The sequence below is a fragment of the Biomphalaria glabrata genome, chromosome 1 (genome assembly GCF_947242115.1).
Source record: "Biomphalaria glabrata chromosome 1, xgBioGlab47.1, whole genome shotgun sequence".
Taxonomy (NCBI): Eukaryota; Metazoa; Mollusca; class Gastropoda; family Planorbidae; genus Biomphalaria; species Biomphalaria glabrata.
The window spans coordinates 74,942,150-74,957,081 of NC_074711.1; the positions used below are offsets into that span (position 1 = coordinate 74,942,150).

At 35.2% G+C, this 14,932-nt stretch overlaps 1 protein-coding gene across 1 annotated transcript in view; it reads left to right on the top strand.

The window, feature by feature from the left end:
* Positions 1–11,104, top strand: part of LOC106064645 (acetylcholine receptor subunit beta-like 1) — a 65,316-nt gene extending 54,212 nt beyond the window's left edge. The window contains exons 3-6 of the mRNA XM_056014272.1: positions 4,122–4,166; positions 5,952–6,061; positions 7,005–8,079; positions 9,010–11,104. Coding sequence (XP_055870247.1) covers positions 4,122–4,166; positions 5,952–6,061; positions 7,005–8,079; positions 9,010–9,198 — 1,419 coding nt within the window. The 3' untranslated portion in view covers positions 9,199–11,104. The remainder of the gene's footprint in view (positions 1–4,121; positions 4,167–5,951; positions 6,062–7,004; positions 8,080–9,009) is intronic.
* Positions 11,105–14,932: the final 3,828 nt, after the last annotated feature.

Genomic DNA, 14,932 nt, shown 5'->3' on the forward strand with positions numbered 1-14,932 from the left:
CAATTTATTATTCTGAAGACGCACTTCCTTCTTGCAGTACTTCGCGTGACAATTTATTATTCTGAAGAACTTTCCACTTGCAGGAAGTCCCGGGTTCGAATCCTGGTAAAGACTATGATTTCTAATTTCGGGATCTTTGGGCGCCTCTGAGTCCACTCAGCTCCAATGGGTACCTGACATTAGTTGGGGAAAAGTAAAAGCGGTTGGTCGTTGTGCTGGCCACATAACACCCTCGTTAATTGTGGGCCACAGAAACAGATGACTTTTACATCATTTGGCCCAGAGATCGCAAGGTCTGAAAGGGAAACTTTTTATTTCTGAGTCACGTTTCATGACAAAATGTCAACACTGAGGTATTTCTTTTCAGCATTAGGTATTCATAAATAGAATGTAGGCTATTTACGCTACTCGGCCAAACCTAGCTCTAGCATTCGCTTTATTGATCTTCCTCCTGGCGTCAGTCTATAAAACATCCGAGAATAAATTTGCTTTCAAAATTCTATTTTGTATATTTTGTGTGTGTGTGTTAAATTTGATTTTTTTTTTTTTTCAAAAATTATGCTTGGAAGTTTCCCATCTCTTTATGAAACAAACTGAAGTCTATCAAACGCTTGGGTTGACATCTCTCTGTATCAGAATAAATTATAGATATTAAAGTTGTCTGCAGTGTTTCAGGACAAAAATGTTTATAGTATTGAAAATCTGTAGAAAATTATTATATCGAAAATTAACATTTTTTTTAATTAGCAAAATAAATATGAGAGTTGTTGTTTTGTATTATATTTTTTGTTTATATTGGAAACTTGTATTCTAACACACACATGGTTTCAGGAGTAATAACCGGTTGTGTGAATAATGTTCAAAGATATTTATTTCGTTGTCAAAAACTAGCTTTAGTAGTCTAAACAAACTGGGTCAATCAAAGAGCAACTAATATGCCTAGTCAGTGACTCCATGAATGTCCGAGCAGTATCTATCGGTAACACCTTTTTACGATGTTTGGTTTCTATGTTTACAAAGCTTGTCAACCAACTCTGTCTGTCTGTCTGTCCGTTTGATAAAAAAATTTGTACACGTTATTTCTCCCACGCACAATCTTGAACCAAGCTGAAATCTTGCAAAATTATTTCTTTTACTTGATAAAACAAGATTAATTGAAAAAAAAAATTAGTTAAATATCTATTGGTAATTAGTTATTTTGGTTGGTATCTCGAACAAGGGAAGATATTGAACTTGAAAACTAAAAGCATGAAATTATGCTTAACAAAAAGCTTACTTAGATTTAGATACTCTAGCGCTGTTCGGTGCATTGGGCGGCAAGCTGTCTCCACAAAAATCTGTCACTGGCAAAGTCTGAAGTCTCTTCTAAGTTACCACCTGGTATCCTCTTCTCTGAGGTCCTCCATGAAGGTGTGGCGCCGAATTATAGGAGGACGTCCCTGTTTGCGCTTTCCTCGTATTGGCCCCCATGTCATCGCAACTCTTGGTATGCGTTGTTTATTTTGTCGGAGAACATGTCCCGCAAATTCAGGCGACGCTCTGTCACAACCTCACTAAGTGGACAAAAACAATTGGTAAAAATATTTGTTATCGCACAGATTTATTATTGTTTGTCTAGATCTATTACAAATTGTATTACATGACTGATCCAAACTAATTGATACAACACTGCTATTTATATAAGCTTAGGTGTTGTTTTTTTAAAAGTATTTTATACGTTTTTTCTTGTTAGATTTGTTCTGTACATCATCACACCACAGAAAACCGTCATCATTCTAAATGTCATCGCGCTACCTCGTCTAAAATTAGATTATCCTTTTAGCATTACAATAGATAACATTAATATTATTATAACATCATTTTTATGAGTATGATTAATGCTAGATGTTATTAATTCTTCCCGTGTTTAAATGTTTCTAAGTTGATATACACTTTAAATAGTTATAGAATTGAGATTGATCCATTTGGGAAGCTTCTTTCGATTACATACTACATTCCTTTATAGAATTATATAAAAAAAATTTATTAAGCAAACATGAAAACTTGTTATACCAGATACAGTAAATTCTATAATTTGTATGTGAGCGACTGGGTAAAATCTGGCACTTTATTCCCATTTACATGGGAAATATATAGTTGGAGAGTTGAAGAAATGGACATTCGAATTACTTGTTGATGCTCAAAGTATCTCAAATTAAATTCACCTCATTAAAAGGATGTGTTTGAACTCGCAGCCAATTAATGATGTCTTTATTAAAATAAAAACAACAAGAAAAACATTAAAAAGTACTTTAAAACAAAAAAAAGCTTTTATTAAGTGTACTTGTATCAATTAGTTTGGATCACTCATGTAATTACATTTGTAATAGATCTAGACTAACAATAAAAAAGCATTTATATAAATAGATTTTAGAAAAAGGGGGAAACAACCTGAATTGGAACGCAAGGCTCAAGTCTTCTCAGGCTTCTCAAGCTAACGTGGTAATGAGTCTGCTAGTGAAGAGTCTATAAACTTGAAATTTCTATAGGTATTTATTGTTTCTATTTCATGTCTGTTTTCACTAAGCCTAAAACGGCAGCCTAATATAAAGGGGACTAATTCAGCTTATACCACCATTTCAGTCAAGTATATATTTCTTCCCCTTGTTTGAGATTACAAACAAAGTAATTTATTAACAATAGCTAATTTACTAATAGTTTTTTTTTTATTGATTCTTGTGTTGTCAGGTAAAAATAATAATTATGCAAAATTTTAGCTTGATCCAAGAATAGGTGTGGAAGTAATTACTTGTACAAACTTTTGGCCAGACAGACAGACAGACAGACACACAAAGTGAGTTGATATAAGCTTTGTAAAAAAAAACAACAATTACATTTTTATTATCTGTAAATATAACCTTACACAAAAAAAAAACAAGGAATTAACGCATTGGAGAGGTAGTTTGCACCACCTAGTATGTACAAATATGATAATATAATTATATTATGTTTTCAACTATATATAGACTTTACGCAAACTAACATTAAATGACTCCTTGACTCATCATAAGTTTTAAAAAAACTGTATGTAGGACTTTTTCAAATTTGTGTTGCAGATCGAGAATACTGGAATTCACGTGCTCTGGAAAGGAGGGCGGAATAAGAGCGTAACGGTGCGCGAGACGCCAGAAAAAAAAAGTTTCCGACAAACAAAAATAGAGTCTATTCAACGTTTTCAAAAGAAGAGATAGGCCAAAAGTATTAGTGAGGGAGTGTTGTAATGCTGGCCCTGTGAAGTGGAAGTGAGAAAAAACAATTCCAACCAAAATAAATAATATAGAAGCCATCAACTATTTCAACCCAGCGCTTCAGGGTTACTAGAATGTATGGGCAAAGAGAATGTGTGGGCAAAGAGAATGTGTAGACAAGTTGTAAAATAGATGTAAATTTAGGCCAACCTTTTTTTGGTTCGTGTTTTGTTTGAGATGTGGGCTAATGATTGATTTTGAAAGAAATGATGTAGCATCTTTGGATTAAACCACAAGTTTTAATTGAGGCAAACCTTATCCTCTTCACATAGAGTTAGGGAAGAAATCAACGCCACTGGGTAATGCTAGCATTTTAAAATAGGTGTTATGGCATGATCAATGAATTAGGCAAATGTGATAATTAAAATGGAAAATGTTTTACTGGACAAACAATTGATAATGGTTGACACATATAGCACTATTTTTATTTCCTTTTTTTTTTCTATGTAAAAGCAATGTGCCTACAACACACTTTTACAAAGAGGCTCATTTCTTATTTCATATGCTAGAACAAATTCGAACAAGTGCTATTTCTTCCCTAGTGCCATTAGACAATGGAATGATTTGCCTGAATCAGCCAGGAAAACTAACGACTTAGCAGAATTTTTTAAGTCATTGATTAACATGCCTGACTAGATTGACACATAAAAAGCGTAGGACGTAATTATCTTTTTTTAAAAGAAAAGAATAGATAAGATTAACAAATATAAACATTAACATGTAAGTTTTCATAATGTAATTCATAAGATGATAAGATGAACAAAAAACATTTACCTTTGGCGAACTATGCTTATCCGTTTCTAATCGATTATTGAACTTTTTTTTTGTGTCCAGGATGAAGTCAATCAAGTTATGAAGACCAACGTCTGGCTGCAAATTGTGAGTCTTGTAACGTTCTGTGAGTCCTGGTGTGTGTGTTTCAATAGGCCCTCTTTGTGTCGTTGTGTGTGTGTTTGTTTTAATGTGTCCCCTTTGTGTCGTTGTGTGTGTGTTTGTGTGTGTTTCAATAGGCCCTCTTTGTGTCGTTGTGTGTGTGTGTGTTTTAATGTGCCCACTTTGTGTCGTTGTGTGTGTGTATGTATCAATGGGCCCTTCGCAATACTATTAAATGAAAATCACCCTCATTAGATATAGGAGCTTTAAAAAAAAAAGATTAAATACGTGCCACTAAATAAAGCTATTTAAGAAACTCAAACTTGACCAGGGCTTTGTTTCATTGCTCCCTGTTCTAAACGAAACATTACATTTGCAGCATCAATGTCAACAATTCATACAGACAAAATGAAACACGATAAGCTGAATACATGAAATAACAAAATCTTCATTGCATACAAAATAGCCCCGATTTAAACATGACTTTAACCTTCAATATTTGTTTGTTTTCAATTAAACTGAAGTAACCAGAGCAGCGGAGGTGGAGGCGGTAGAGTGAGCATCATCTTCATCAAGTCATGCGTAAATAAACTAAAGATTCGATCTCTCGCGCTGAGCGCCCCATGATCTGCGCGATTACCCCGCCCTCCACGCTTCATTGTTTGTTACATCAGGACGGAACAAGAGCGCCTTAATACACAGGCTTGCCCACTGCTCGTCTCCTTCCGCATCCTTAGCGACAACACAGGCAGGGAGGGGAGGTGGGAGGGGAGGGCGCTGAAGACTTGAGCTGACGTGGCAAGTGGACCGACATGATGGATGAAATACTGGCAAAGTGACAAATATCACGGACACTTTTTGGCCTTCACTGTTGCCCTTTAACCTTCAACGTCTAACGTCTAAATTGGTCCTTTTTTTCCCTTCTTTCTTCGATTCCAATTATCTCCTGAAAAAAAAGGCAAGTGTCAAACGAGTCACTGACAGTAAAATTTAAATGTCAACTGACTTTTATAAAAACAAAAAAAAAGTTTGGAAATCGTGTGACATTCCGAAGTAGTTTGATTGGTCGTTTTTTCACTCTTTTCCTTTAAAATTCCTCATCAGTAGATTAACTTTAATATGTCAGTAGATTAACTTAAATATGTCAATAGATTAACTTAAATATGTCAGTAGATTAACGTAGTTACTTCAATACGTCAGTAGATGACCACAGCCCGTAATTTTCTAGATCAAAACAAGAAAAATTAAACATTCCCAATCTTTAAGATGTGTTCAAGTGTTTGTGTGTGTGTGTGTGTGTGTATTCTCTTGACCAATAACCAAGTTCAACAAAAGTTCATTATAATAAGTTTCATTAGTTCTCTACTTTCTACGAAAACTCCTCTATTCAAAATAAAAAGTTAATAAGTTCTATTTGTGTGTGTGTGACTGAGTGTTTGTTTGCGCGCACAGTTAATTGAAATAGTCCAATTAAGATTGATTTCGTATGCAAACTATTTCTTTTTTGTCAAAAAATATATATAAAAAAAATAAAATTCAACTTTAAGAATATATCGTAAAATCACTATATGTGACAGTATGAAAAGAATGACTGATTATGTGTGACAGTATGACAAGAATGACTATACGTGACAGTATGAAAAGAATGACTATACGTGACAGTATGAAAAGAATGACTATATGTGACAGTATGAAAAGAATGACTGACTAAATGTGGCAGTATCAAAAGAATGAAGTATCCTAACCTATTGTATCTCATAAATCTAACATTGGTGTTTCTGCTATCTTCAGTATTGGCGGGACTACCAGCTTGGTTGGGACCCAGCTACATACGGGAACATAGACTCTATACGGATAAAACCAGAGAAAGTCTGGGTGCCTGATTTTGTTTTGTTCAACAAGTGAGTTTGAAATAAAATAATTAAATTAAAGTATTTAAAGTTAAGCTTGTACCAAAACACCCTTTGGCATGTTTTTTTATAGAATTATTCAGTATTTTTGATGATACACTGACATCATGATAAGAACAAAGATTAAAAAAAAAAATTCAGGAAATCAAGAAGCATCGTAAAGCAATAGGTTGGAATGTCCACCTGTGTTTAGATTAAAAACAAGTATTTATTATTTTAAATCCCATTTTTTAATGTATTAAAAGTGACTTTAAAAAAGCTCTGTCATTTTACTATAGTAAAACCTTAAGCTAAACTAGAATTGTTCTAACATGAACATACATAAGTCTCGGAAACATCTTGCTTTTATTTATTTTCATATACATAAAGGTATTGAATTCGTAAATCTGGCTATTGATAAAAAAGAAATCAATATATATTTACCTCAAACATTTCTCTTTCTTTATGTGTACAATCAAGTCATGTATACCATTGCTTTGTTGAAGTATTTCCTATAAAAGTGCTCTAAATGAAAATTGATTTTTTTCACAAATGTTTTGCAAACGTTGTCTCTAGTGTTACTTACCTTTAAATAATAATAAATCAACATCAGATTGTCTCTTGTCGCTTATTGCATGACAGAGAATAATTGTATGTAGCTGAAAGTCTACCTTCGTAAAATATATTTTTTGTATATCAAGAATAATGAATTGTATGTATGCTTAAGTTCCAAAGGAAGATTTTAGCTTGATAACAGGGATTAAGCTTGTAAGATTGTTCTTTACATTTGACTAAAGTTGTTTTTGTTGTTTTTTTTTATTCTCTTACATCCAACAAATTTCCCAGGCATCCATGGACAATTTCAACATATTAATTATAATGTTTAATGTACAGTTGTAAAAAACAACTCTTCCCTTATTCAAAGTCTGTTAAGAAGATATTTCTCTGTTTTCAGTGCTGATGGCAACTATGAGGTGACCTATAAATCTAACTGTGTCCTGTATCATGACTCTAAAATAAATTGGATTCCTCCGGCCATCTACCACAGCTCATGCTCCATTGACGTCATGTACTTCCCGTTCGACCAGCAAAAGTGCGAGATGAAGTTTGGCTCTTGGACACACAAGGGTAACGCCCTGAAGTACACCTTCTATCTCAACATGAACAAGCTGGATCTGACGGATTACCTCAAGAGCGGCAGCTGGGACATCATCGACTGCCCTGGCAAGATTGTCACCATCAAGGATAAGGTCACTGGAGATGTGAAGGAGCTTATCATCTTTGAGTTCGTCCTGAGACGGAAGACGCTCTTTTATACAGTCAATCTGATCATCCCCTGCGTACTCATCTCTTTTGTCAGCATCTGCGTGTTTGCTCTTCCAGCTGATGCTGGAGAGAAGATCACTTTGTGTATTTCAGTTCTTCTAGCTTTGGTAGTCTTCCTGCTGCTAGTCTCCAAGATCCTTCCTCCATCTCTGACCATACCCCTCATCGCCAAGTACCTCCTCTTCACGTTCATCATGAACCTCATCGCTATCTTCTCCACAGTGGTCATCATCAACAGAAACTATAGGACTCCCAGGACCCACACAATGCCGTACTGGATAAGGGTCGTGTTTCTCCGAGAGCTTCCCAGGTTTCTTCTCATCAAACGCCCGGAGCATATGAAGCGTTGGCAGGAAAAGACGCTCTCACCCCCGCCTTCTTTTAACTCCTCCCCTGATCCCAGGAGAATCGCTATCCCTTTGCCACGCAGGAACGAAGTTCTTGAGCTGAGTGAGGTCCACCACCCTCACTGCAGGCTGGGATCTCTGGGCCGCAAGGGGGATAGAAACGGCTCTCAGGGGTGCAGCAGTGGGGATACTTACATCGGCAGACCAGCACAAGTGCCTGATGACAACGCAGGAGGTGGGGAAGCTGACGACGGAAACGAGTCCCTGGAGTTTAAGATGACGCCAGAGATACACAAGACAGTGGAGGCAGTGAAATTCATTTATCTACATCTAAAACAAGAAGAAGAATATGAAACGGTAAGTCCAAAAACATACAAGAATAAAGTCTACATGTAAACTTCTGATTTGTTCACGTTGATAATTTCATTGGAAGACCAGGTACATTGTTGACCTCTAATATTCTCTTTGCCCTTGAACACAAAAACCTATTTTAATTTTGTTTGTTTTTTATCTTCCCGAGTTTTTCCTAATAATTGTATAGAAGTTATTCACTCCTGAGCTTAAAGCACTTGGAGGACAAACATAAGGGGAGGGGGCGTCCTGGATAGCAGATGGTAACCACTCCAGAAGTAGGAAAAAGGCTGAAAGCGCTGCAGCGTCTCGAGATTACAAATAAATAGCCCCTGACCGTGGATGTGTTGCAAGGATTGACCTCTTTAGTCACATGAGAAGTTTGAAAGGGGAATCTGTCTATCTGAACGTAAAATGCTACAGATACACAGTTGTATATTTATCCCAACTTTTCCAATGCGTGTAAACTATAATACAAAATTGTTGTAAAACTTGGAAAAGTCACACACAATTATAGAAGGAAGTAGCCTATATTGTAATTAAAAGTATTTCATATTTACATTTTCAGTTCCGGTGATAAAGTTAAGTGTGTGTGTCAGTTTCATTTCTTACCATGAAATCCACCAGTCATTACAACTATATTAATTAGATATTATTAGATCATTTTGGGGTCTATTCTGAAACACGTTTAAAAGAATTGGAATGTTGGCATTCTTTTCACAATAACATTGTCTTACTTCGTCAAAGCGACGTCTGGGCGTCACTACAATCTAAGCATTTCAGCAATTCTCAGAACACTTGAATTTAGAAATCTTGACTCCCTGCAGTCTCGTAAATTAGACTACATCTTCGGACCATTTTTTAAGTATATGCTGACTTGTTTTGTCTACGAATGTTTAAACTACTTTAAATGTTTGTTTATTTCGTCTAAAACAGGTCCTAGAGGACTGGAAATACGTGGCCAGGGTGCTGGACAGACTACTCCTCATCGTGTTTCTTTTGGTCACTCTGATCGGCACTGCCAGCATTCTACTGAACGCACCTCACATACTGGAATATGTTGACCAGGACAAGATCATTCAGAATGTTATGGACTATATAGCAAAAGCCAAACAGCAGACGTAGAGGCTGGTTTCGTAAATAGAGTACAACTTTCTATAACCACACGCTCACGTGACTAAATGTCTCCATGTGCTGCTGCTGCTGGTCGTAGCATCAAGTACAAACAAAATTATGGGAGTTATTTGTGCGCACTGCAGCACCGACTACTTAGATATTAGCAAAACGTAGATGGGAAACTGAGCGCCCAGAAACTAGTCTTAACATACGGCCTTCTGTTTGTCTGCTTTCTGATAAGATGACCATTTTCATTGACAAAGAACACATGCAAATACATTGTGTCGAAGGTGCAATAACACAGGTGCATGTGTCGAAGGTGCAATAACACAGGTGCATGTGTCCATTATGTAATCATTACGTGCACTGATCAAATTGGACAGTGGAACACTGTAAGCAAAATAAAAATGAATAAATTTGATGGCACCAATCACGTCGTACCATAGACTAGAAAAAGCTCGAAGAAAAAAGTTTTCATCTTAGGGTTTCACTCGCTCAATGCTCTGCGTTTAATGTACATGCATATTTATAAATAAGGGTTAGGTTTTTATTAGGGGCTAACTAGATGGTCAGAATTTGTTTTCTGTGCTACATCTTTATTCACAGTAACAAAAAGTTCCACTTGTATGCGGGACCAAGTTACAACGATCATTCACAGTATCATTCATATATATATATAGCCTGGTGACCCGACAAAATAGCGCCGACAAAATAGCGCGAAATTTCCCGACAAAATAGCGCAAGAGAAAATAGCGCAGACTTTAATTTAATCTGGATAAAGTAACGATGTCTAAAGTATTTCTTTCGAAAGGACTGAAAAATATTTTTTCCGCATTATTTTGTCGGCGCTGTTTTGTTCGCGTTATTTTGTCGGCGCTATTTTGTTAGCGTTATTTTGTTCGCGCTATTTTGTTCGCGTTATTTTGTTGGCGGTCCGCGCTAGTTTGTCGGGGAACCATATAGCCTACATCTAATGTGTACATTATTCTACTTCATTCTACTAGGGATATAAATGCGAGGCTTAAAAAAGTATGAAATAGAATACTTGGATTGGATGTTTACATGTCTAAAAGAAAGAAGAGAGAAAGAGTGCTGAAGAACTTTTTTTGTAGAGCATATTATTTTATTATTTAGATGCCTTCCTTTAACCCAGCCATGTTGATCAGTTTATGATTAATAGAATGATTATTATGATTAATAGTAAACCACTGAAAGGGAGAACACCAAAAAAATGCCAGGCAGCAATGGGTTAAAATTATGGCTTCTTTTGGCTGTCAGTGTTTGTTTTATAGTAGCAAGAATAAACAATGAAACAGATATTGTATTGGCGTGCTATTTTGTCAAGTAAATGTCCCACAAAAGTTGGCATTTTTGAACAGGATACCATTAGAACTGATGCGTTCTTACACGTGCCCCCTTCCTTCGAATTTTTTCATAATGTTGTCACTTTTTATAATTTAAATTGAACACCGTTTCCTGTTTATATGTTTTTATTGTTTTTTTACCTTTTCCAAGTTTCAACAATTTGATTTATTGTTCATTTTGAATGAGTAGACAATAATTTCTTTCAGATTGATTGTGTGTTAACTCTTTTACACCCTACTTTAGTCCCCTGATTTCTTGTTGCCAATCTATAAAATACATGTATTTTCACCTGCGGTATTTTACATTTGAACAAAACAACAACTTTAAACTGGACAGTTTCTATTTGTAGTTAGTGTCTTTCCAATATGTAGTGTCTACTGATGACACCAAAAGTTGCTGTCGTATTTTTTTATTTTTTTTTACTTCTCTTCTGTGAGGTTTGTCTAGTTCAGTAGTTCTCTATTGCTCTGTTGTCCATTTAGTCTACTGTAGAACTGTTGTATAGCTTTTTTATATTATATTTTTGACTTATGGAATAAAAATGTTATATATTATAATGTCTACTGTTGTACATATTTACAATATTAAAACAGTTAACTAACTTCAACATGAAAATAAAATTAAACAAATTAATCAGAAGATTTATGGATTTTTTTTAAAAATAGGAATTATATTTCTGGGTGGGGGCCCAGATGGCTTAAGGGCATGCGAACGAAAATATTCTCGATTGGTCGAGGGAGGGAAAGGCCTTTGTAAGCGTAAAAGTAAAAGTAAAACTAAAAGTAAAAATTAAAAATTAAAAGTAACAGTAAAAGTAAAAATTAAAAGTAGAAAGTAAAAGTAAAAATTAAAAGTAACAGTAAAAATTAAAAGTAAAAGTAAAGAGTAAAAGTAACAGTAAACGTCAAAAGTAAAGAGTAAAAGTAAAGAGTAAAAGTAAAGAGTAAAAGTAAAGAGTAAAAGTAAAGAGTAAAAGTAAAAAGTAAAAAAGTAAAAAGTAAAAGTAAAAAGAAAAAGTAAAAAGAAAAAGTAAAACGTAAAAGTAAAAAGTAAAAGTAAAAAGTAAAAAGTAAAAGTAAAAGTAAAAAGTAAAAGTAAATTTTCCCTTTAAGGCCTTGCGATCTATTGGGCAGATTTACGTAAGGTCATCTGTTTCTGCTGTAAGCATACTTGTACATTCTTTTTTCTTTTTAAAACTAAAAACACAACAAAATTCGTAAAAGTTGAGATTTGACATTGGTAGAAATATTGAAGTCTTCGGTGTTTACGTTCAGTTTCTATCAAGAGACAATACGGAAATTGGCGTCATCGAAGATGTAAACGTGAGTTACAGCAGTCTAGAAGTTATGGTTTGCATAACTTGTTCCCAGGGTAAAGTCGTCTGAAAGTTATGGTTAGGATAACTTGTTCCTTGAGTTACAGCCCGTCTGAAATGTAAGGTTTGAGTAACGTGTTCAGTTTCAGTTTTTCCCTCAGAAATGAAGAGCATACATCTTACCGAGCGCCACAAACATCCTACCAGGAGTCACAAACATCCTACCAGGCGTCACAAACATCCTACCAGGCGTCACAAACATCCTACCAGGCGTCACAAACATCCTAACAGGCGTCACAAACACCCTACCAGGCGTCAGGTAATGGTTGGACTAACATGAAACTCAAAACAAGACAGCAATACTAAATAGGCATTAGTGATACTTTTATTCCACCCACCAAAGTTTACAATTTTCTATTTTAAAGATGTATAATGTCAGGTCAGTCTCTATGACCATGTCCATCTATCTATATATATATATAATAATTAGATAAGTCAGGTGTTGTAAGACGACGGTATTGCTTTGCGTAGAAATGCTTCTGTCTTGCTATCATTATGTAGATCAGTCAAGAGAATGGACAATCCATCTCTGTCCCAGTCGAACTATAATCATTCTCTCCCCTTTTGCAGCTCCTTCCAAACAAACAAAAAAATGTTAGCTGACTGGCCTCTCATTTACATACAATCACGTGAGGGAGACATTGCTAGGGACTCTGGGATATCTGGAGAGAAAGTAATACGTTTGTAAGACAAGTTACCGAGACAAGTTAGTGAGACAAGTTAGTGAGACAAGTTAGTGAGACCAGTTTGTATGAGGAGTGTCTAACATAAGTTTGTCCGACGTGTTTGCAAACAGTTGAATTGTAAAGAGGAAACAAAATAGCCAACAATTGATTTCTTGCTTTTCTGCCTTGTGTGAATGACTTGACTTGAATCTTTCCATGCCTGAAGTAACATTGAAACCTGGTGTAATAAATACATGACATTTGATTGCTTACACTTTTTACTACTGTTTTGTAAACACTTGATAGTATTCTTTTATTTGTATTCTTCTTTCCATTTTATTTTGTTGTTTATGTCCCCTCTCTCCATCTCTCTCTTTCTCTCGCTCCTCTCTCGTCGAACTATTTAATTTTTTATTTTTTCACCTAGCTCTTTTTCTTTCTCTCTCCCTGATCCATTCTCTTTATCTATCTATCTATCTATCTATCTATCTATCTATCTATCTATCTATCTATCTATCTATCTATCTATCTATCTATCTATTTATCTATCTATCTATCTATCTATCTATCTATCTATATATATATATATATATATATATATATATATATATATATATATATATATATATATATATATATATATATATTTATAGATTTATTTGATCTATTTGTCAATCAGTATATATATATATATATATATATATATATATATATATATATATATATATATATATATATATATAGATAGATAGATAGATAGATAGATAGATAGATAGATAGATATGTATTTACTTTTTTTCACCATTTTTTCATTTCTTGTTCTACCTCCTTTCTCTCTCTCTCTTATCATCGCTCAATCTCTCTTTCTTTCTTTCACTCCATCTCTTTCTCTCTATCACTCACTTCCTCTTTCTTCTGTTTTCCTCTCTTACTTTCTTGCGTGTTTCCTTAACTCTTCTCTTGTTTTTTCTTAACTCTGGGCCGTTTTTTTTTTCTCTCTCTCTGTCTCTCTCTCACTATGACTGAGGTATCTTTTCTTTTATAAATATTTTTTTTTCCATCGATTCTTTTGTTTGACTTCATTTCCTGATCATTTCCCATTGGCGTATCATAAAAATGTCTGTGTTCACGATAAACCAGCATTTTTTAATGCCTTTTTTTTCTTTTTTTCTTTCTTTTATCTTATTAACTTGTCAACATCCAGAGGCGTAGTTAGCCGTTAGTTGAGAGGTGGGGTGGTAGCTCCAAATAAGAGGGTTATAAGAAATAGATAGAAAAACAACGAATATTCCCTATATATAAAGCAAAGTATGGCTCTACTCAGTAAGGGATGCATCGGTGGCATGGTCATACTAGGAAGTGCGCCATCAACTGAACACAGCAAATAACAGTTGCTTGATGATATAGCTCTTGAGCGTGGTGTCTTGAGTTCGAGTCTCGGTGACCACTAGGATTCTGAACTTCCGGATTATTGGAACACCCCCCCCCCCCAGAGTTCACCTTTGACCTACATTGTTAAATAAAGCTAGTTGGTGGTTCTGCTGGTCAAATAAATCTTTGACCGTCAGCCGTAGAAACAGATTAACTTGACGTCATATGCCCCCATACATCGCAAGGTCTGAAAGGGGTTCCTCTACCTTCTCCCCAGCGGTGCTAAACAAAATGTTATCTACGCCATATTTAGGAGTTTCTCGTCATAAGTTGAACATTTGTTTGTTGAACATGTTTTGAATGTACCTTCAGAAATGAAATAACTACATCCTAGCCTAAACGTCCCGCAGGACAACAGGGGGTGGCAATGGGCATGGTTCGAACCACGGTCCATTGAGACAACAGTACAGAGCGCATACCACACGACCAGGCAGCCATTCGTAACATTGAAAAATTCTTTCATTTCCATTGAATATAAATTAAATATAATAAATTTGTTATATCAGCACTGAAGAGATGCTTGCAAATTTTCTTGTTTTTTTTTTTATTACTACAGAGTAAGATCAATCAACAGAGCTCTGACTGCATTAGACAGTTCATGGCTGCATGGCATCATTCGATCAGCAGGTGTATTAGTTTGTATTTCATCACAACTTACAACAGTTTACGTCAACGGGATAACAGTTCATGTTTCTTCTAGTAAGGAAAAAAATCTGGGACAGATGGTTTGCAGAAGATTGATTACCCAGATCGGGCATAAGAGCTATGGACTTTAAGCCAAAAAGTGAAAAAAAAAATGTTGAAAAAATGTTTGCTAACCCTGAATTATAGGCCTTGGAGATATTTGCTCTCTGATTTCTTGAAGTGTGTGCGTTTGAGCATTGGCGGAAATTTAATATTATATTTG